We start from the raw sequence: 24272 nt of genomic DNA on the forward strand, positions 1-24272 counted from the left end.
CGGAGTCACTCCTTAATTGCCCTGGCTGTGTGTTTCGGGTCGTTGTCATGCTGGAAGACCCAGCCACGACCCATCTTCAATGCTCTTACTGAGGGAAGGAGGTTGTTGGCCAAGATCTCGCGATACATGGCCCCATCCATCCTCCCCTCAATACGGTGCAGTCGTCCTGTCCCCTTTGCCGAAAAGCATCCCCAAAGAATGATGTTTCCACCTCCATGCTTCGCAGTTGGGGTGGTGTTCTTGGGGTTGTACTCATCCTTCTTCTTCCTCCAAACACGGCGAGTGGAGTTTAGACCAAAAAGCTCTATTTTTGACCTTTTCCCATTCCTCCTCTGGATCATTCAGATGGTCATTGGCAAACTTCAGAAAGGCCTGGACATGCACTGGCTTGAGCAGCGGGACCTTGCGTGCGCTGCAGGAATTTAATCCATGACGGCGTAGTGTGTTACTAATGGTTTTCTTTGAGACTGTGGTCCCAGCTCTCTTCAGGTCATTGACCAGGTCCTGCTGTGTAGTTCTGGGCTGATCACTCACCTTCCTCATGATCATTGATGCCACAAGGTGAGATCTTGTATGGAGCCCCAGACTGAGGGTGATTGACCGTCATCTTGAACTTCTTCCATTTTCTAATAATTGCGCCAACAGTTGTTGCCTTTTCACCAAGCTGCTTGCCTATTGTCCTGTAGCCCATCCCAGCCTTGTGCAGGTCTACAATTTTATCCCTGATGTCCTTACACAGCTCTCTGGTCTTGGCCATTGTGGAGAGGTTGGAGTCTCTTTGATTGAGGTTGTGGACAGGTGTCTTTTATACAGGTAACAAGTTCAAACAGGTGCAGTTAATACAGGTAATGAGTGGAGAACAGGGGGGCTTCTTAAAGAAAAACTAACAGGTCTATGAGAGTCGGAATTCTTACTGGTTGGTAGGTGATCAAATACTTATGTCATGCAATAAAATGCAAATTAATTACTTAGAAATCATACAATGTGACTTTCTGGATTTTTGTTTCCGTCAACTCACAGTTGTACCTATGATAAAAATTACAGACCTCTACATGCTTTGTAAGTAGGAAAACCTGCACAATCGGCAGTGTATCAAATACTTGTTCTCCCCACTGTAGGTACGCTTCTCACTGGTAGGGACATCAGGAGTTTGTCAGGATCAAAATAAATAAGCACAGGGAAAAAGCTAGAGGAAAACCATTTTCTGTACTTCTATAATTTTCTATACTTTTTCTTTCACTTTGAACATGTGGATCAGGTTGTGTAGATCTGATGGAAAAACATCAAATTGTATCCCTTTTTACATTTAATATTAAGGCAGCAAAAATGTGACATCTATGCAAGGGGTGTTTTAACCCTGGATTGCTGACGCTATGTATTGGCCATTGAGAGGCTTTGAAGCCACAGGTCAGCCATATTGGTACTCCTCTTGTGGGAGCATTCAGCCATATTGGTACTCCCCAGTAGGAGCATTCAGCCATATTGGTACTCCCCAGTAGGAGCATTCAGCCATATTGGTACTCCCCAGTAGGAGCAGTCCTCCATAGGAATGAATGGAATTCTACAGTATTTCAATTCAATGTTTAACTGACAAAATTACATGTATTTATGTATTTTTTTGTTTTAGTGAGGAAAGTAACATTAAGGATTTTTGAAAAATATATTTACATGTGTATGTTTAGTTCACATAATATAATTTAAAAGAATGCATTAGGGTGTCTGTAATAGAGTAAATGTTGTAAAAACTAATGTAGACATTAAGAAATGCATTTCTATAGCTTTAAAAATATATTTTATAATAGTGGAAGAGTGCAAAGATGGAGTCACGGTGGCATCAATAGTGTGCCCCTCTATCAGTCAAGTGTATATACAGTGCATATACATATCATTGATGTGCATGTTCCAAAATAACCCAATATTTGCTCCCCCCCAAAAAATCTAATAATTCAATTAAATAATATTTAGCTCTGTCAGGGACAACCCATTCACATGGTTGTATTGAACTGTTGGATGACTAAACAGAGCATCCCCCCACGTGTCACCCCTCAGATAGTCCCTTGTGAGTAGACATCCAGGGCTGACCTTTCCTCTCTGGGACCAGAGCGGAGGATCCAGCTGGCCATGGGGCAAGAGGCCATTCTCCAGGCAGGAGAGGAACTGGAGCAGATGCCCCCCTCTAGGGAAGCGCAGCGGGGGTCTCTGAATGCCGTCCTGGCTCACCAGCACAACCGTGCCCCCGCTGTCCACTGCAGAGACAATATTATACCTTTTATGGACCTTTTAAACCTATTATTGCAGTTTTTATGGGAAAATCATTATGAAGAAAATGTGCAAATGGATTATCCATTGTAAGGATATGAACAACTTTATAAACAAACCAGAACTATCTGTTGTTGATATCAGTAGCTAGCAGACTAGCTCCATAAAAGACACGCCAATTACATTCCAGACATTACATTGAGCCTGTCCTCTGAACGTTTACCTCCACTAGCCTCTGCTGGTGAACCTACCCTGCTGATGACAGTGCAAATAAACAATTTCCTCCAGACGGATGGTCATAGCGTAATCCCAGTACACACTGAAAGAGATGGAATCAAAGCTGGGGTTATTGAGACATCACTCACCTAGCAACAATGAGCTGAACAACAAAGTTGGCCAATGGGATATGTGTATTGTATTACTCTTGGTATCTGTTGAACTCTGAATGTAGAAACGATTTAAGTTGGGGTTCAGTATTTTGCATAAGTAAGTGGAGTGAGGGGTATTATATTGTACATTGAGAATGGGGGGCTAAGAACCAGATGCGTGTTTTACATGTTCTTTAATGCTTTGACACGTACGAACATACAGGTGTGATCATTCTACAGTGGTCCCTGCAGCGTACGCTGAAACTGCTGTGATTAGAACACTTCATTAGAACGTCTAGTTACGATTGACGGAACAGTCAGCGATTGAGCTGACCACACAGTTTTTTCACAGAAACATTTTGCACAAGCGCAGTCTTTACAATGTTATGTCCTCAATGTGAGCAGTTTATTTTTGGATGCAATGTTCAGACATTCATAGCAGTAGCAACAGGACCACAAAATTCTCATCCAAACTGGAAAATGTAGGCTACATTATATGAATTAGCTAATAGCAATAACTATTTACAATTCATCACATCACGGGTGACCTCACCAGTGATCTAAATAATTGATTAAAAATCGAAAGTTATCCGACGATGCGTTGTTTGTGCACACCGCCATGTTAGTTAAAAAATAAATAAAAGAGGTTACAAGATGAGTTGGGTCTGTTCACAGTATGCATGTTGAAGGGGGGGGGTGTCGTCTACCATCATTCACTTCCGTCATTCAATTTACTCGAAAGACGAGTGAACCATCCTTTCACTTCGTTTTCTTATAACATCTTTGGTCTGACAGACGTTTACGTGACAACCAGAATGCATTGCATGTCAACAAATATGGAGCTACACATAGCTGGAAATTAGCTTAGCATAAGCTCATCATAATCAGTACAACCTTCCAAAAAGTATTTTACACACATCATATGTGTCCATTACAATCTATGCAAGAATCGGAATGCATGATTTGTCACCAGTACTTGAAAACATGTGAATAAAACAGTAAATACATTATGCTTCATACATACAGTGTGCTACAGTAGAAACGACAACACGATATCCATAAACTATAAAGATAACGTAATAAGGCACTTAACTTTGATAGGAACACACACATATCCACACACATATTATTAGTAGTGAAGGCAATGCGGGCGCGCCAGATGGAAAATGTGCCAGGGAGGAAAAAGTTTGTGCTTGGGCTCTCGTCAAAAGAGTTTGTCTAGCTCAGTAATGCCTCAAACGTAAATTGTCCACAACAGCGAAATGGGCTACGTCTATGTGAATTAATGAGGAGGCTGAACACCTCTCAATTCAAATTGTTGTTAGAAAATAAAACTTGTTAAAATATAATTGACAAGTTGAAACATCGCCTATAGATAATTGGCAGGCTGCGGGCCTTGGTTTGAGGGCAGCGTGGGTTAACTGTCGTGTGGCATAACAATCACATTTTGGAACAGTGCATTCTGACATCACCCGCATAAAAAAAAAACTTGCGCCTTGGGGGCGACCATTAAGAGATTTTGGAACTCACGTGTGAAAAGGTTAATACAGCCACAAACATTACGGCCTAAGAACCACAGTCACTAAAATAATAAGACTGGTTGATTTGAAATATGCATGAACATTTCCCCATCAAAACCGTTCCCCTGCTGCCCCTGAAAGCAACCCTAATTATATCCCCCTCTCCTGAGTTGACCCCAGGACAGAGAGCCCTCCTGAGTCTCACTCAGACAGACACGCTGCATGATTTAGTGACACTGAGCTGCTGCACCAATTGTAGACAATAACTACAACACACAGGTGGTGCATGTCATCGCTCTGCTGTGCCATCTTGACGTACATAAATAAGAGACATGATCGTTAGTGAATTGCTCTCCACACCTGTGCTCATAGTCCAGGTCTCCCACAGAGCCGTTCATCAGCTGATTGGGCGTCCACTTCAGTGTCATGATGTCGGCGGTCTGGTGGAGAGAAAGGTATCCTGGAATAGCCTCCATGTCATCCCTCTGTAACAGCAAGAAGGATATTAGTTTGACGATCTGTTTTCTATAGTGAACTATGAAGAAATGTTTGACACTTTCACAGTTTAACACTTTTTGTTACAGGTTGGCATTAGAAATGTGTCTCCAAATGGGTCTACTGTTTTGTGGTGTTAACAATGGGTGTATTCGCTTTCACTGAATATTTGAGAGTTTCTGAAAGCTTTCATAAATATGGAGGAGTCCGGGCACTGACAGATCATCTTCTAAAGCCACGACAATATGACCAATCTCTCTACATACTTTATATGGCTCTGAGCATATCTAGAGATGCTCATTTCTTATTTGTACAGTACGTAGAACACTCCTAGAGATGGGAGGAGGATGACATGTATACCGGCTGCACCAGCACGTTGTTCTTTCCAAACAGCAGGGTGGCTCTGTTGTTCTGGTGCAGTGACTCCACATAGTCCCGGGCTGAGGGCGAGGGGGAAGGCCGCTCATCAATGCTGCTACTTGAATGTCTCTTCTGGATCTGGAAACGCAGACAATGTGTATGTTTTTACCCCCATTCCACTCCATCCATTCATCCATCCAACCATCCAGCTTCCCTATATTGGCAAATTAGTTTGTAGGTGAAAACGTGATTTGGTGATGACATTTCACTTCCTTATATATTCGTAATCTAATACATCCGTTAATAAGCACCGATGTCTGTTGAGGGTTGCAGTGAAACTTTTGGGGATTTTTCATTTTGTCGTCATCTTCCAAGTTGTTTCCGTGGGTCACAAATAGCAAAATGAGCATGAATTAAGTGCAAAGGGCTTTGGAAATAAAAATATTTTGGTACGCTCAGTGCTCCGCTGACATTTCACAGAGATACGCTTGTTTTTGTGAAAAGGAACAGGAACGTCACATTAATTCGATACTTTAGAATTAAGGCAAGGAGCCCATTTATCTACTTCCCCAGAGTCAGATGAACTCGGGGGTACCATTTTTATGGCCAGTATTAAGGAAGTTGGATGTAGTTTTGCGAGCCTACGCTAACTAGCATTAGCGCATTGCACCAACGCTAGTTAGCAACTTCCTTCAAACTGCATACAGACATAAATACGGTGTCCACGAGTTCATCTGCCTCATTGCCAAAATCCCAAAGTATCCCTTTAATATGAACAGCGTGTAGTAAAACATGAAAATGCTGCATTAAATATCTCGAAATCGATATCTAACTCTACATTGTTTTATGTCCTCTGGATTTGAGAAGAAAGATGACGAGTTCAATGGTGAGCCTCACAGGTAGCCTTAATTTTAGCACAGCATCCAGCCTTGCTGACGGGCTGCTATTTTACAGATGTTTTAAAACTTTTTCCCTCTGGCCTCTAACTTAGTCACCCTAATTTTGATCATCCTACACGGGTAAAAACTCAGATGCCTTTTGAACGGGGTATGATAGAGACATGAGGTTTGGAACATTCATTTTCTTAGAGAATTATCTACACAATTAATATATAATTTTATCCATTGGTCAAAATATGCATTTTTGATTGGATATCCTACACATCAATGGTACAAAATGTATGTATTGTGCCATATTGGGGCGGCAGGTAGCCTAGTGATTAGAGCGTTGGACCAGTAACCGAAAGGTTGCCAGATCGAATCCCCGAGTTGAAAAGGTCAAATCTGTCCTTCTGCCCCTGAACAAGGCAGCTTAACCCACTGTTTCTAGGCTGTCATTGTAAATGAGAATTTGTTCTTAATTAACTGACTTGCCTAGTTAAATGTAAAAATATTGTTCGTTTAGCGCATTTAGTTTGTTTGATACTATTTACCACAAAAATGATCCACTGGGAATTAATTAGCAATGATTCAACTTATTCAGCTCTGTAAGAACCCTTTTAAGCCCTGTGTTTGAGTCAGGTTGCTACACTTGCATTTGCTTGCTTGAAGAAAAACTAAATGGGAAACCATCTCGCCACTTTGTTTGTGTTGACAAAGCCCATTACATTTGCCTCTGGGGTAAAAAAAAAAGGATACAATGCTGCAATAAGCAACTCTCCATTGTCAACGTGGCATGGGAGTGGGATACGTGGCGAGATGTTTCTAGTTGCAGGGGTCATTGACAATATGAAAATAGACTCTTGTCCTCTCTCACGGGACGCACTGTGCTCCTTAATGCATTGACAACAGCAGGTCTTTCTTCTACTGAAAGAGAGAAGCTGAGGTTGGCTTCAATGACAGGATTGCTCACTGATAACTGAGCTAATTGTGTGCAGGGTCAGCCAAACAAAGTTGTGAAATAATCAATAAAGCGACGTATATGGGATAATGTGCTCATGGCCAATCCTATTTGGGGGAGTTTGGTAGACTTGTTGGATGAGATTCAGACCCCTACTCTTCCCAGGAACCTTACACAAAGGGCAGGCCTCTTGGTGGGGGAGTCCTGTCTGCAATGACCACTGTGGATGCGGTGTCTCTGGACCAGCTCGTCTGCTGAGGGGTCTGTCCAGAAGTGGTCCGCCGTTTTCATCTTTGTGTACTCCAAGGCACAGGGCCCCACTGCCAGAGTACAGAACAATGGCATGAAAAGATGCACGTGAGGAGAATCCCTTACATCAATTGGTGCCCTGTGTGAGTAGAATCCCCTTCCCTACACTGATATAATGTCTGAGATGAGATGCATGTGAGTAAAAGCTTAACAATGTTACCTAACAAAGAGGCCAGAATGGGTCCGTCCACCGGATCCATCAGAATGGCCTCTTTTTCGTAGAATTTACTGGAACATAAAGATGTGATGGAGGTGAGCCATGAATTTCTGCATTTTCATTTCCCCCTCCTTGCAGGTGACCATGCCATTTCCACCCCCCCCCCCCTCACCCAATATGACTCACCTGCTGTTCTCCACGAGGTAGAGCACGATCTTGTCCAGCACCTTCTCAAAGAGGGCCGTGCGGATCCACAAGTTTCTGACCACCTGCGGGCTGAGGCTCGACAGCCTGGGCAGTCTCCGTATGCTGTCCTGGTTGGGCATGCTTTGGTTCCGCCTGAGGGAAGGAGGAACCCAGCAGTTTCCTTTGTATTACAGTATGTTACACCTTTGTTGCATCAGTAAACTATAAATATGTGTGAGTAGATGCCGTATGACAGAAATCATGACAAGGACTTGTTAGAAGTACTATACAGTAACAGCTCTTTGATTTTGAGTGCTACAGTCTGTCTGTACAGGGATCCGGTGGTGTGTGTGTGTGTGTGTGCTCTCACTTGCTCTCGATGATCTGTTCCAGCTCCTGAGCCTTCCTGCACAGCTCCTCTGCCGGGGTGAAGCTCTTCCCCACCTTCATGAAGAGCGCTGCTATTTTATTGCTACGCAGGAATCCCGCCGCTCGCCGCTTAAGCCCATGTAGAACGCAAGCCTCCACCGCAGCTGTGTACACACACACACACACACACACACACACACACACACACACACACACACACACACACACACACACACACACACACACACACACACACACACACACACACACACACAAATAATAGACTTCTAAAGATTGATGGGAAACACCACAGGAGAGTTCACTGAAAGTATTCATCATGATGACAAGGTTACGTTCTGCATTTTCCTTTACTTGTATTATTTGTTAACTTGTCGACAAGTTAATAGGATATTTTTTGTAATAAGTGATATTGAATTGTGTTTGGTTGTAGACAAACTGGACTTAAAGCCAGACTAAGTCAGTGGCACAGATGGAGTTATCCAAGCAGAAGATACATCTCCTTCAAATGTTGATTTATGGTTGATTCGACAATTCAATATCACTAAATATCATTACATTTGAAATCAGAGGTTGAAACCCTAGGGCAAATATTCCCACTCATTTTTATTTTATTTTTTAGCTCTGAGCAAATTTCAGGTCTGCTGAGTGCAAACTTGATCGTTTTGAAAATTCTGTGCTTCTTCCAGCGTGCGTTTACTGTGAACACTGAGGCTGTAGCCACTTTAAGTTACAGTTTTAACAGTGGCCAAGTAGGCTACTGTAGCTATTTGATCATAATGTAGGCCGACCCGAGTGGCCAACCATCAAAAACAAAGAAGAAAATCGCATCCCATAACATTTTAACATGGAAATAGCTGTTCTATCATTCAGCCTGCAGTAGCAGCCAATGTGTGGTGTTCAATGTAGGCCTACAATCCATGAGACTTTTGAGAAAACATTAACCTGTTTATCCACTTGTCCTTCAGACAAAATAAAATGCATTATTATTCCCATGCCATTATTACAGAGAATCAGACAAACAATGCTACCCTCTGTCTATTCGCTACTTAGCTTATTCAAGCATGTCTCAAAATACAAAACTGCCCCCTTAAGACACAAAAAAACGTCTTTACCTGACTTGCTTTTCAAATAAATAGGAAAAAAGCGCATTTTATGGCTTATAAAAGTGTTGAATACAAAGTGTTGACAGTGCTGAGTAAGATCTTAAACAGCATCTCTTTGTTGTATTCGTTGTGACAGCCTCTCTCTAGTCATGGTTTTAAACGTTTTGAAATCACACACTATCAACTTCGCTGTAGCTTTCTTTTATACCCGCTACCTCATCTGAGCCATCCGATTGGCTAGCGGTAGGCCTATAGTGCACTTGATTTGCTCTCTGGGCCCGCCGGGAAGGCAGAGCTTGTACCTTCAGACACATGAAATGGTTCAAAATCGCAACAGTTCGCCTACCTGCCCAACAGCCCGAGACGAATAAAATAATAATAATAATAATTTATCGTTGGGTTTTCAACAGAAATGTTTGGCAGTCAACTAGGAACGCCTTGGATCACGATCGACCGGTTGGTGACCACTGCTCCAGAAAGTTCAATCTCTCTGTGGGCTGATATTTCTGCACCGGCAGTCCAGGGGAGCTGCGCGGCAGTCTTGGGCTACTGCGCTAGGGAACATTGCATTGGCCAAATTGTATTGTCTATTTTTTTGTTGAATTCAAAACAATAACTGTTGATGACTTTACAAATGCTATACAGGCCTAAATAGCGTCATTGATGTTATGGGTGATAAACTATTGTCACATTTCATTTGCTCTGTTAAACCTACCCTTTGGAATGACTTCGATAGCAACAGTGAATCTATTTAGTTTTTCAGTGGAGATCTCTCAACAATCATTCTCATGATGGCACATTGGTAATAGTCAGTGACAGATGGCATAGCTAAACTGGGTGTGGTTAAACCTCTGGATGGGAGACCAAAAGTTTGCTGTAGATAGGTCAATGCTCCAGTAGGAAGTGCTGCCCAATTATTTATTTTTTCTGATAGTGGATTTAACCGTTGAAGATTGGATGTTGTTTTTTAAAGGTACAAATTCAGCATATTTTCAACAAGGTTTGTCTATGTAGAATTCTGGTTACGAGTTAGTTTTTTTAAATCCAAATTTTCCATGTAGATTCCACTTCACAATAGGATGACAAATGAAGTTGAAACAGTGTTGATTCAACCAGTTTGTGCCTAGTGGGTAACTTCTGTGTAATTATGACTCAGCTGCATGATAGACACTTCAGACAAAGCTTTGCAACTTGAGGCTCTTATGAGTGGCTCAAAGAAGCCAATCATTTTTGTCAGGTTATCCATAAACGTGAGCTTTGCAGTAAATACAAGTGCACAGACACACACATCCATACAGTACAGAGACACACATCTTCCTATAAGGCCGATGTGGCATGCCTTGAGCGGTGTTGACATTTGAGCTCTCTCTCAGGACTAATCCTGTTGTTCCGCTCACATGGGGAAGGCCATGGTCGTCATGGAAACCCCTGCTGATGGAGAGCTTCAGCACTGGGACTGAGAAGAGCAGTGGAGGGCTCTCTCTCTCTCTCTCTCTCTCTCTCTCTCTAACTAGATTACAACAGGATAAAGGCGTCTTTTTTAGGACTACAAAAATACATGTTAAAGGACAAGTGCAGTCAAAAACGTGATTTCCCTATGTTTTATATATCATTTCCACACTATGAGTTTGGAATAATATTGTGAAAACTATGATAATGCCCTTTTAGTCCATGGTGACATCGTCATGCGGTAGATTAGTGAGTAGACCATAGGGTTGACCCCATTTAGTCCACTTGTTTGGTCGATCAAGATTTTTTTGTCGAGCAGTGGCAAATATCTAAAAGCAAAACGATGGTGCACGAGACACCTGTCCATTGCGGAGGATTAGTATCACTAGTACTTTACTAGTGCGCCATCATTTTAAGTTCTCATCTACATTGTTTGTTTGGTTACAGAAATTTCTGTTAATGAATTCAATTATATTATTATTAGTCTTACCGTTGTCATTGCAGAAGTGGGCACGTTGTTTGCAGAGCGCCCAACCTAGGCTACACTTGTGAGGAAAAAGTTTGGGTTTATTTCATTATTTTCATATTTCATTGTCTTTTGTTTGGAGCGCTCCTGTCCATCTTGAGTACGGACATGCACCGGATTATGCATAGAACTAGGCCTAGGCTACCTGGCCTCCTCGCAAATGTAGTCCTATAAATGTGCCCATTTGGGGATCTGATACTATTTCTGATTGACTTAACTCACCATCACCGTGGAGCTTCTCAAAGTAATTTTTTCTTCACCTCAAAAAGCAAGTAAACAAAGTCTGTTTTCACATCTATAGAGAATGACACTAGCTCCACAACATAGATTTTTCAAATAGGCTTTCCAGCTCTCTCTTTCGATAACCACTCAGCATGAAAGGGGAAAAAAATGTCAGGCTTTGATCCAGTGGACATGTCATAAAAAGGGCCCACCTGATTACTTCTTATTCCTTATTATTACTTCTTATGGGGCTCCCGAGTGGCGCAGCGGTCACAGGCACTGCATGGCAGTGCAAGAGGTGCCACTATAGTACCTGGTTTGAATCCAGGCTATATCACATCTGGTTGTGATTAGGAGTCCCATAGGGCAGTGCACAATTAGGTAGGCCATCATTGTAAATAAGAATTTGCTCTTAACTGACTTGCCTATTTAAATTAAAAATGAAAAAATCCCTTGTGCAATTAGCCTAAAGCTGTGTCTGTCCAGAGATCACTGTCTCCAGGAAACTCCAGGGCCCAGAGATTTTTGCTAGTGTGAGCTTCAGGCCAGATCCAAGTTAACAGTTGATACAATGTTTCAAGTTCCTTGCAGACAGGCCATGCGTAGCCAATGTGATTTATAGGATATTTATTTTTATCAGGATATTTTCTACCTGCCATGTTTTTATTTGTTGGCTTTACGTAGGCTTTTTATTTTGACATGTTACATATTGGCAACGGCAATACTTTTACATTTGTATCATTTTCATTTAGATAGAATTTTGATTGAGATATTTCAACATTATTATAAATTAAATGAAACTGTTCCAAGGAAATGTGCATTTGAAAATCATAAGTGGCACGCAGATGTGTAGAAATGTACGATAACATGGCACTCCAAATGCAAAAGGTTGCCGACCGCTGGTGTAGCCTATTAGCAGCAACTTCAGGAGCATAATGGCAGAATCTGCTAAGGCCAGTAGCAACGGAAGGAGGAGGAGAGACAGGTTGTTTTTCTTCTGGTTAAGCTATATTTATCTCTGGCTCCCTCTTTAGGGTATTTTGTGTGTCTTAATTTTTAATTGCAGTGCTTAAAGCATCAGACAAAGCAGCCTACATATAGTTGATTTTATTCAAACATCTATATATGGAATAATTCACTTTTAACATTTTAACCAATCGATTGGTCAAAACAACAGATGACTCTGTCAACCAAGATTTTTTGGGGTCGGGGACAGCCCTAATAGGCCAATAAGTAAGAGAGTTCCTAACCCCTCTGCCAATAACTGCTAGTTTCCATTTTCCCTTCTCCACTCAGACCACTCCCAGACAGTCCAAGCAAAATTCTTGCTTGAGAAATTGCTCTTTGCTAAGAAGCAATGTTGGTTTCTTTTTTTAAAACCATTTTAATTGAAAGCAATCACAGTAAGGTACCAAAAACGATTTGATATTGAGTTAATAAAACCTGACCATGACTTCCTGAAAAAATGTCAGCCTGCGATGCATTTTGTTTTCTTTACCAACTTAGCCCACCGGCTCTACAGTATCCTCATAACAAAGCCCATATGAAGATCATTACCATACCATGTCCATTATTGCACTGAATAACTAAACTTATCATGTATAAGAATAGCAACAACTGTAAAGTTTACACAGATCTGCAAATAAAAAATGAAACCATGTAATCAGAGTTATTATATTTTCCAGTTGTTCAGTAGCTTTGTAATTGTAATGTTGGAGCAGTTTTCTGCATACACTCACTGATACAGTATCTACTCTCTCTCTCTTCCTTTCTCATTATCTCTGTTGTCTTTTCCTTATTATTACAGGGGAGAGAGAAGCGCCATTTGTAATAAAACTCAAGAGGTCTCAATAGGATGCCCCTTGTCTTTCCAGCTATTACAAAACAATTTCAAATATCGAAAACAATATTCCAGAGGGCGAAACCTATTTGGCTTTGTGATACTTTGGCTCAACATAACCCGGGGACGATGCAACCAAAGCAATATTCACCACGTCAAACATACCCTGTGGTTGAAGCAGTCACAGGAAATGAGTGGCTGGACCCGGTCCTCTCTCTACACAGGCACTCTTATTAAAAAGGTAATCACAGCTACTGAAGTAATGACCCCTAATCAGCATGTGTCTGTGGCAACAGAACACATTAGGGGACTCAGTGTGTGTTGCTACTGACCCGGACCAGCTCATCTAGTGCTACACTCACAGGCGATTTCAGCACAATGACATGAACACATTCTAAATATGGCCAGCCACCATACTGGCTTACGATGAATTCTTCAATGTGCCAAAATCCTGGGTGCCTTATGGAGTTGGCAAAAGAGCAGAAACAGATCGGACTCAGGCTACGTCCACGACCACACCTTTAATACTAAGCTCAATTAACAATTGGATGACTGTTGACCATCTCGGTCACAGCAGTGAAACGAATAATAGCTCTTTTGGTGAGGAGAAAAGGAAGAAGACGCTCACGCTTGACATTCTCCCAGGCGCTCCTGCCTTAGCGACTTGTAAATGTGACCATGATGATAGAGGCTAATTACTCCCTGGTGACCTGCCCAAGCAAGTCCTCTCCTCCGCCCCTCGCCCTGCCGGTCCATCCTGTGATCTCTGCGCAGACACATCTCTATTGTGACAGCTTGGTGTACAACGTGAGCAGAGTAGAATATGTGGGAGTAAAAGAGCCACAACAACACAGAGAGCCCATGGGGGGATGCAAGGGGGAGCTAACACCCACCACGGTGTATGAGCTCGAGGGAAAGCTCTTACTTCCAGGTCTGTTAAAAGGCAAGCTACTCTACTGTTGTTGTGGGTAGGGAGAGCCATTCCTTAGAGATGGATCTCACAGTTGTCAGCTAGCAGCCACTCAAACGTTCCACCCACAGGTTGACGTGATATGCAGATTTGGTATTTTCCTTTGCCACTTTTATCAGTTGATAAAATAGCCTGCGAATCTCGGTAGGATGTCAGTGAGGCTTGATGACTAACATGTCACCCACCCTCCCCCACGTCAGTGACTGTGAGATGATTCTTTCACACCCCAATGCAGTGCAACAGATTGTCATTATCACCTATCCTTATGCTTACAACAAGCCTTTTTTTTTACTAAAGTGTTAAATCACCTAAACTCTTCACAGGGCTCTACGACCTTATTCCCTGGCTGTGTTACATAAGAGGCTTCCCAGCAATGGTTGCAATGACGTGATTCTGACAGATTTTCTTTGCGATGTCAGGTTTTATAGACATATTTTAAGGTACCAGAAAATGGGAAACCAATATTATTCTTACCAAATATAATAAGAGTGTATAAAACATTAGGAACACATTACTAAAATTCAGTTGCCCCCCCCCCCCCTTTTTGCCCTCAGAACAGTCTCAATTCGTCAGGGCATGGACTCTACAAGGTGTTGAAAGCGTTTCACAGGGATACTGGGCTGTGTTGACTCCAAAGCTTCCTACAGTTGTGTCAAGTTGGCTGGATGTCCTTTGGGTAGTTAACCATTCTTGATACAGACAGGAAACTGATGAGTGTGAAAAACCCAGTAGCGTTGCAGTTCTTGACACAAACCGGTACGTCTTGCACGTACTACCATACCACATTCAAAGGCACTTAAATATTTTGTCTTTTCCATTCCCCCTCTGAATGCTAAACATACACAATCCATGTCTCAATTGTCTCAAGGCTTAAAAATCCTTCTTTAATCTGTCTCCTCCCCTTCATCTACAATGATTGAAGTGGATATAACAAGTGACATCAATAAGGGATCATACCTTCACCTGGTTTCACCTGGTCAGTCTATGTAATGGAAAGTGCAGGTGTTCTTAATGTTTTGTCCACTCAGTGTACGTCTGAAAAAACACCTGGCCAATGGAAGCTGACTGACTCATGTCCGACAGGAGACCTGTTCCTTCTGATTGGCACAATGACCAAAGATTATATTTTTAGGTGATTAATGAACAAATATGTCCCAATAGTCGAAACTCACCACAAAACGAGACAATGTGGCTGCTGTCTTCATGTACAAACTTCCTGGTGACAGCCTCCTCCATGATCTGCTTCACCTGTGAATGACAGAGGGAGACACTCAGACATTCTCGATAAAACCACTAGTCTACGGAAACGAGGAAAGGATTTACCAGTCAATTTCTACTGCATTTTTTCAACATTGGTAAGAGATAGGAGGGGTGGAGGGAAGGAGGGAAGGAGAGAGTGAGAGGGAATGAGATGAGTGCGTGCCATGAGTACACGCCAAGTTAGATGAATGAGTCACCCAGCTTGCATCAAGCTGATCTCAGATGGATAGGGCTGAAGAGGGTTGAGGTTGGGTGGTTAGGTGAGTGGGCTACTATACCCACACCTCTGGGGCCCACCTCACAGCCTGGATTTATAATTAAATCTATTGAGATGTGAATGGAGAAAGAGAGAGCGTGAGAGCACAGTGTCGCCGGCTTTTCATGTATCGTCGAGGCTGGCACCATACGACACCTGCAATTGAGTCAGAGACGTCAGATATAGCAGAAACCTCACTTGTGCAGACACAGCTTCGGGGGAAAAAAGCGGGGGGGGGGGGCAGAGTAAGACTCATTTGAAGGGTTTGGTTTTATCGAAACCGTGGTTTCCCCTTGCTTACCTGCACCCCAGATGACTGATAACTCTGACCCTGGTGGATACGGGGACATCTCCTAGCACTGCCACTGCTCTACATCTGGGAAATCAGCCTGCATAGAGAGAAGCCCAGATAGCACTAATTTCCTGTTGTAATGAGTCTTTCCTCTGATGAGATATTACCCTGCAAAAAGAGAGGTGGTGCCTGCCTAGAGAACACAAAGACACAGACACACATCGCACAGCTGTGCAGACAGAGGAGCTTTGAATATCACTACGGAGGGCAGATTAAAAGTTCACAATGTTCCATTGAAGCAGAAGCATAACTGACTTGATTGTGTATCTCTGATTGTAAATCTAGTATGGTTAAACAGATGTGGAAGTATTATTGTCTGTCATAAGTGTAACAGAATAGCCTTGCCTGAGACCTGTACAGTAACTTGCTAATTCTTAGGCTTAGATCAGTGGGGAGTCTTTTGGCGTGCAGTCGGGTCACAAACAAACACACAGCCATTTCAGTTTGTGGATGTAAATCTTGCCCATAACATGATGGCTGGAGTACATTGGTGGCACCACATTCCCAGAGTTCCACTTCCTTGATGGTGTGTGATGTGGTGCAGAAGGTTGAGAGTTCAAGCCCTGCTCAGTGCAAATGCACTGTGACATACAGTGGGGCAAAAAAAGTATTTAGTCAGCCACCAATTGTGCAAGTTCTCCCACTTAAAAAGATGATAGAGGCCTGTAATTTTCATCATAGGTACACTTCAACTATGACAGACAAAATGAGAAAACAAATCCAGAAAATCACATTTTCTTTGCAAATTATGGTGGAAAATAAGTATTTGGTCAATAACATTAAATTATTAAATACCCTTTGTTAGCAATGACAGAGGTCAAACGTTTTCTGTAAATCATCACAAGGTTTTCACACACTGTTGCTGGTATTTTGGCCCATTCCTCCATGCAGATCTCCTCTAGAGCAATGATGTTTTGGGGCTGTTGCTAGGCAACATGGACTTTCAACTCCCTCCAAACATTTTCTATGGGGTTGAGATCTGGAGACTGGCTAGGCCACTCCAGGACCTTGAAATGCTTCTTACGAAGCCACTCCTTCGTTGCCTGGGCGGTGTGTTTGGTATCATTGTCATGCTGAAAGACCCAGCCACGTTTCATCTTCAATGCCCTTGCTGATGGAAGGAAGTTTTCACATAAAATCTCACGATACATGGACCCATTCATTCTTTCCTTTACACGGATCAGTCGTCCTGGTCCCTTTGCAGAAAAACAGCCCCAAAGCATAATGTTTCCACCCCCATGCTTCACAGTAGGTATGGTGTTCTTTGGATGCAACTCAGTATTCTTTGTCCTCCAAACACGACGAGTTGAGTTTTTACCAAAAATGTCTATTTTGGTTTCATCTGACCATATGACATTCTCCCAATCTTCTTCTGGATCATCCAAATGCTCTCTAGCAAACTTCAGACGGGCCTGGACATGTACTGGCTTAAGCAGGGGGACACGTCTGGCACTGCAGGATTTTGAGTCCCTGGCGGCGTAGTGTGTTACTGATGCTAGGCTTTGTTACTTTGGTCCCAGCTCTGTGTCCCCCCGTGTGGTTCTGGGATTTTTGCTCACCGTTCTTGTGATCATTTTGACCCAACGGGGTGAGATCTTGCGTGGAGCCCCAGATCGAGGGAGATTATCAGTGGTCTTGTATGTCTTCCATTTCCTAATAATTGCTCCCACAGTTGATTTCTTCAAACCAAGCTGCTTACCTATTGCAGATTCAGACTTCCCAGCCTGGTGCATGTCTACAATTTTGTTTCTGGTGTCCTTTGACAGCTCTTTGGTCTTGGCCATAGTGTTGTTTGGAGTGTGACTGTTTGAGGTTGTGGACAGGTGTCTTTTATACTGATAACAACTTCAAACAGGTGCCATTAATACAGGTAACGAGTGGAGGACAGAGGAGCCTCTTAAAGAAGAAGTTACAGGTCTGTGAGAGCCAGAAATCTTGCTTGTTTGTAGGTGACCAAATTCTTATTTTCCATCATATTTTGCAAATAAATTCATTAAAAATCCTACAATGTGATTTTCTGGATTTTGTTTTCTAATTTTGTCTGTCATAGTTGAAGTGTATGATGAAAATTATAGGCCTCTCTCATCTTTTTAAGTGGGAAAACTTGCACAATTGGTGGCTGACTAAATACTATTTTGCCCCACTGTATAGATAACTAGTAAGGGAAAGGGGATACCTAGTCAGTTGTACAACTGAATGCAATCAACTGAAATGTGTCTTCCGCATTTGACACCAAGACAGTCGTGAAGAGGGCACGACAAAGCCTATTCCCCTCAGGAAACTAAAAATATTTGGCATGGGTCCTGAGATCCTCAAGGGTTCTACAGCTGCAACATCGAGAGCATCCTGACTGGTTGCATCACTGCCTGGTACGGCAGTCGCTCGGACTCCGACCGCAAGGCATTACAGAGGGTAGTGCGTATGGCCCAGTACATCACTGGGGATAAACTGCCTGCCATCCAGGACCTCTACACCAGGCGGTGTCAGAGGAAGGCCCTAAAAATTGTCAAAGACCCAAGTCATAGACTGTTCTCTCTACTACTGCATGGCAAGCGGTACCAAAGTGCCAAGTCTAGGACAAAAAGGATTCTCAACCGTTTTTACCCACAAGCCATAAGACTCCTGAACAGGTAATCAAATGGCTACCTGGACTATTTGCATTGTGTGTGTCCCCAAACCCTCTTTTACGCTTCTGCTACTCTCTGTTTATCATATATGCAAAGTCACTTTAACTATACATTCATGTACATACTACCTCAATTGGCTCGACCAACCAGTGCCCCCCGCACATTGGCTAAACGGGCTATCTGCATTGTGTCCCGCCACCCGCCACCCTCCAACCCCTCTTTTATGCTACTCTCTGTTTATCATATATGCATAGTCACTTTAACCATATCTACATGTACATACTACCTCAATCACCTCGGGGATTCGATCCAGCAACATTTTGGTTACAGGCCCAACGCTCCAACCACTAGGCTGCCGATCTCTAGAGTTTGCATAATTAACCAAATGAGACAAAACAGAAAAATTAGGGTAGGGAGGTGAAGAGAAAATTAAGGAAGTGAAAACATAAAATTCTACAGATGTAGGATCGGAATATAATCACTCTTTCAGTGCTGAGAATTTTCCTACACTGCAGGAAATGCAGATGAGCTTAGTGATTTACATAAATTCACTGAAAACCCACACTAACGCATTAACACGTGCGATTCTCACACTTGTATATGTATTGCGATGCAATATTGAGATTTTATTGCGGTTCCATGGTCCAAACATATTGTTTACCATGTCTGCTGCAGAGGGACAAGGGAGCCATGTGAAAATGAGTTTTGATCAGTCATGGAAATAAGAGATGAAAACAAAGAAGATGGAGAACAAGCTATGAACGAGAAATAATGGAGTTTTGTTGCAGGAACACCCAACGATTGCAAAAATAATAATGCGATATTGTCAAAACGATACAGTGTCATGTACACGTTTAAAGTGGCGTTTAAATAACAAAACAAATTGACAATACAACTTTCATAACAGTTACATTGGCAAGCTAATAGTTTAACCACCGATAAAGCAACATTATGGACCAAACGTTCAAATCCTGTTGCTGCAGGATGATTTTGCTCTGACAATATGGGTCAAATTAATTATCTGTACATCTCATCACGAAATTGCATAACATTTGCCCAACTCAGTTTCTGATTATAGTACATATACACATTAGTTAATAACCCACTGTTGGAAATAATATTGCAGTTTATACACTTGGACTTTTATTTAACTTATTATACATATTTTTTTGTCCAGCTTCAGGTCAATTGGCTTTACATTTAGAATGTCACTATCATGCCCTCTCTACCCCGGAGAGGATGGGTTTCTCCTCAGCAGGGCAGTCCCTGGTCTCCAAAGCCACCCGGAGTGTCAGGATTTGGCCAGGGTTGTTCCGGGTTTTGGTCACTAGATGCCCCCATTGTGCTTTTTGACCTTATGTTTTTTCCCTTGTTCCCCATTATTATTTGCACCTGTGCCTCGTTTCCCCTGATTGTATTTAAACCCTTAGTTTCCCTCAGTTCTGTGCTCTGTGTTTGTATGTTAGCACCCAGCCCTAGTGTTCTGTGTATTCTTGTCGTTTCCGGTGGATGCTCTTGTGGAATTCTGTTTTTGTTTTTGAGTATCTCTTGAGGCTTTTTTGTGCTATACCTACCACCTTTTGGATTTGCCATTTTGTATTGAAGGACTTCTCCTTTTTTTACTTTATTAAATACACCGTCTTAAGTACTGCTGTGTCTGCCTCATCTTCTGGGTTCTGCTGACTATTCGTGGCTCAGTTGGTTAAGTGACTGTTTCTCACTCCGGAGACCCAGGTTCGTAACCGGGTCCTGACACGGAGTTTCTCCCAGAAGATCCCAGTTTGCTCCCCAGCTCTGGGCCAGCTCAAGTAGGTGAGTCTTTTCACCAGCCTCATCATGCGATGGTAGGGCGATAGCTGCTGGTCCGAGAACTAATCCAGAAACACCAGGATCAACACATGCTTCTGCTTATCAAACAGACTGAAGCTGGCCATCTGCATCTCCCGAGAGTACCATTCACTCTCCAGGTAGCGACGACTGATCACGCCGATAATCTGGCGGCTACCGGAGATGGCGTCTGTGATGTTGTCTATGATGGGTTTGCCTGGCTCAAAGAACCGGTGGTGCAGACAACTTCCAGCCCTGCTCTCTCTCCAGATTTGGCCGAAGCTCCTCCAGGACCCAAGGCTCATCGTGGGCCTCATCGTGGGTACCTCTTTGGTCAACTGGGATGATACAGGCATAATCATAGGCATCAACAACTTGCCATTGGTTGTCTATTTTCACCTGGGGACAGGGGTGACATGACCTCCCCACATTCTGAAATAGATTTCTAATTGCGCTGTGATACAAAACGTGGCTCCGGTATGCTTAAGGACCATGCGGACGCCTCGGGGAGGTCAGGTAGGCTGTTTTTTTGGTATCAGCCAGCTGAATTTAGGACCACACATACACCACAGAGCATACGGACATGCTGTATGAAGTAAATCTTTCTGAAAGGCTGGCGTATAGGACCAGCATAGGAGAGATGAACAGAGGCAGCTGCTGTCTGTGTTGCACTTTTTCTCAGAGTTGTAAAAGCAAGCAGAGCTGAAACGGGCTACTCTTTAGTTGACTGATGTAGCTAGCAAGGTAACTGCTGTTTGACAGAAAAATAAATATTTACTCCCAGTGCTGAGCTAGTAATGTAACTGACATGTTAGCTAAAGTTAGCTAGCTAGCTCACTGACTTTAGCTATTATTTTTGACTCAATTACACTAGACCTGAGTCAAACGATGAAACCAGCAGCCAAATGATTGAAGACCGATATTCTGAAGTTTTTCTGCGTTTTTATTAGTCACAGCTAATTCCCTACTTTTCACATGGACACTGTCACGACTTCCGCCGAAGTGACCGTTTTTTTGCCGGAGAATAAATTACAATTTACTGAACCCTGCTCTCTGCGCTTGACTCCAACCCACCACTCCTAGTAGGCTGTGACAGACTCGGTATAAACAGCTCTACAGGCGTCACTTTAATAGTGCACAGTCAGTACGCAACACTATGCTCATCATGTCTTAGCAGGGTCAGACAGCCAGGGAAGACCACTCTACTGAGCTCAGGTACATTTTGCAGTATATTATAACAATCAGTGAATGGATATAACGTTCTATCTTGAGTTGATGGGTAGGCTACAGTCTGGGATAAACGGTTATTTAGATTGCTGAACCATTGATTCTATTAATGTATAATATAATGTATAAATGTACACCAATGTAATTCTTTATCATGTCTCATCTGAGCAGGATCAGATGGTGACAGGGGTCTCATCAGGGTCATGCAGCCAGGGAAGACCAGTCTGATGATGGAGCTGAGGGGAGTTTTTGCAGATACAACACTATTTTCTGTGTGCAGCAAACACTGGACAAGCAAGAAGCTTCAAACTATTTTAAGGCAGTCTGACAAACCTCTAAAGTTGATTTCCAAACTGTAACAAGGGTTGATATAGGCTTTTCCTGATGACACACAACAAGTAAAACAAAAATGTGAGGAAGACCTAGGAGATGCTATTGATGATGATGATGGATGGATGGATAGATATATGTTAAAGTGCCCAGTCATGTCTATATCATCCCAGACATAAACGACTGAGTTGAAGACCATCCATAGAACGTACTATATGCCAGTGAAACTGAATATCATGCACACAAATGTAACTATTCTGCTGGAGGTGTAAAACACAAACACGGGAACACAAACACGGGAACTATTTGCAGACATTTGGAAAGTATTCAGACACCTTGACTTTTTCCACATTTTGTTACATTTACAGCTTTATTCTAAAAGAGATTAAATTGCTTTCCCCCTTATCCATCTACACACAATACTCCATACTGACAAAGCAAAAACAGTTTTTTAAACATTTTTGCAAAAGATATAAAGTTAGCCATGGAAAACTGCAAATGTGTTGCGACTGCTCTCAATAATATTGCTGCTATGAATTTATCAGGCGCTATTGACAAAGGTCAGTGGGAAAACGTTGTGATGGACTACTTTCAGGAGAACGATTTTTGTGCCATTGCTCATGGTCAGTGTGAACCAGAGTGACTTGACAAAACGGACCAAGCAAGCTGTACAAACAAAAGGGAAACTACACAGGACGTCTTATTTAATGATAGGGATTGCAGTCTGCTGTGAAGCGTTCATTCATGTACACGGGTAAAAGTCTATCTACAGTTTCAGATATCATACATTTCTAATTTTGACTCCGTACTTCAGGCCGCTGCCACAGATCAAGCAGTACCAACACTTCAGGAGAATATCATTTTCATTGCATTGTATAAGGTTATTCTTCTTGTCTAAACTTGAGAGGTGAATTGATGTTTTGCAAGGTTGTAATTTCTTCTCAATTTGTTTTCTTATTTCCTGTTTTACAGCTTTGATGCTCTGGAGCCTGGTGTTGTTGTTGCCAAGGAGCGTTCGGACTCAGTCGGGACCAGGTTTCAGCTCCTGCGCAACGCCGACATCATTCCCCCCATAGATGGTCTGACTGTACAAGCACCACTTGGACTGGAAACAGCTAGACAAACTTACATTTCTGAGAAGATCAGGGAGTTTTGTGATGAAGAGACTATGGACATCACATGCCCTGCAGCAAAGTCAAGGGCAGGACAGAAACAGGCTCTCTGAATATAGATTCCCTAGTTCACGAGTGGTTTGAACGGACCAGTTCATCACTGGGGGGCGAGTTCCCAGTCATCAGCACTATCTGCAGTGCCTCTATTCACTCTCCTAACATACACGCCATACGTTAAGGCTACTATTTATTTTTTATCCTGCTGCTCAGGCACTTTACCCGATTGTATGCATCTATCACCAGTATCAACGATATCGTTATTGTTCTTGTACATACTGTATATTATTTTGTTCTTTCTCTACTGGCATTGACACCTTTTCTTATATTTACTTTATATTGACACCATCTATTTTTGATATTGCTACTATGCAAGTAACCATTTATTGTACCGTTTACACCTTCTGTAGTGACCCATCCACTAAGCTAGATGTGGCTGGGGGTTATAGCATTTCTTTCACCAATTTAGACAAGTGTGTCTGGGTAAGAATCATCTAATATTTATACAATATTTGTTATCTGGACACTTTCTGTTTACCTGGAATTTTTTCTTATTGTAGGCTACAACTTTTACCACTTTTAGTCTTAATCTTTACTACACTACTCACTGTTTAGCACATGACCTCACATGTGAATCCTTAAAGAGATGGGTGGGTCTGGCTTAAGAGGGTGTGAACAATGCTGAACGGGTGTAGACAAAGGTCTCTCCAGTAGGTACCAAAACATTCAATGGCCACTTTCTCAAAAGTGGGATTACAAGTTAATCAATTTTCAAAGCAGAATTACTTTCCCATTGTTCATCAAATGCAGTGTATGATATAACATTTTGTAGCTCTGTGTCTGCTTTTATCCAATGTCAAAAACACAATTTCAAATTTTGCTACATAACACTGAATCAAGGTGGTCAGGCACAGTTAAGGATACTATACTTTATTATCCTACTTATCATGTTTCACGTTAGATTTATTAACTACTAAAATGTAAAACATTATTTTTTTTCAATTCTGGTGCAGCTCTGCACACAAGCTTGTTAGCTACCTAGCTCAAGCTTGTTAGCTAGCTATCTCAAAAAGGACATTCAAAGTGCCTTCATAGAAGCCAATCCTCTAGATATAATTATGTGGACCTAATTCAGATAATGCATGCCATAACAAGATGCTCAGCTCTTCAAGCTTCCTCATCAACCCTCTCTCACTTTCTCCCCACCTGCAACATTTCAGTCGCATCTTGC

The 24272-nt window shown here is 42.3% G+C and overlaps 1 protein-coding gene across 1 annotated transcript in view; it reads right to left on the minus strand.

The window, feature by feature from the left end:
- The window catches only part of LOC135514339 (small G protein signaling modulator 1-like), an 87508-nt gene that overhangs the window by 32400 nt on the left and 30836 nt on the right, over positions 1–24272 (minus strand). The window contains exons 3-11 of the mRNA XM_064937759.1: positions 15166–15241; positions 7864–8026; positions 7494–7646; positions 7311–7378; positions 7016–7161; positions 5003–5140; positions 4508–4632; positions 2511–2578; positions 2083–2246 (exon numbers count right to left, since the gene is read on the minus strand). Coding sequence (XP_064793831.1) covers positions 2083–2246; positions 2511–2578; positions 4508–4632; positions 5003–5140; positions 7016–7161; positions 7311–7378; positions 7494–7646; positions 7864–8026; positions 15166–15241 — 1101 coding nt within the window. The remainder of the gene's footprint in view (positions 1–2082; positions 2247–2510; positions 2579–4507; positions 4633–5002; positions 5141–7015; positions 7162–7310; positions 7379–7493; positions 7647–7863; positions 8027–15165; positions 15242–24272) is intronic.

Source organism: Oncorhynchus masou, chromosome 25 (genome assembly GCF_036934945.1).
Source record: "Oncorhynchus masou masou isolate Uvic2021 chromosome 25, UVic_Omas_1.1, whole genome shotgun sequence".
NCBI classification, from domain to species: domain Eukaryota; kingdom Metazoa; phylum Chordata; class Actinopteri; order Salmoniformes; family Salmonidae; genus Oncorhynchus; species Oncorhynchus masou.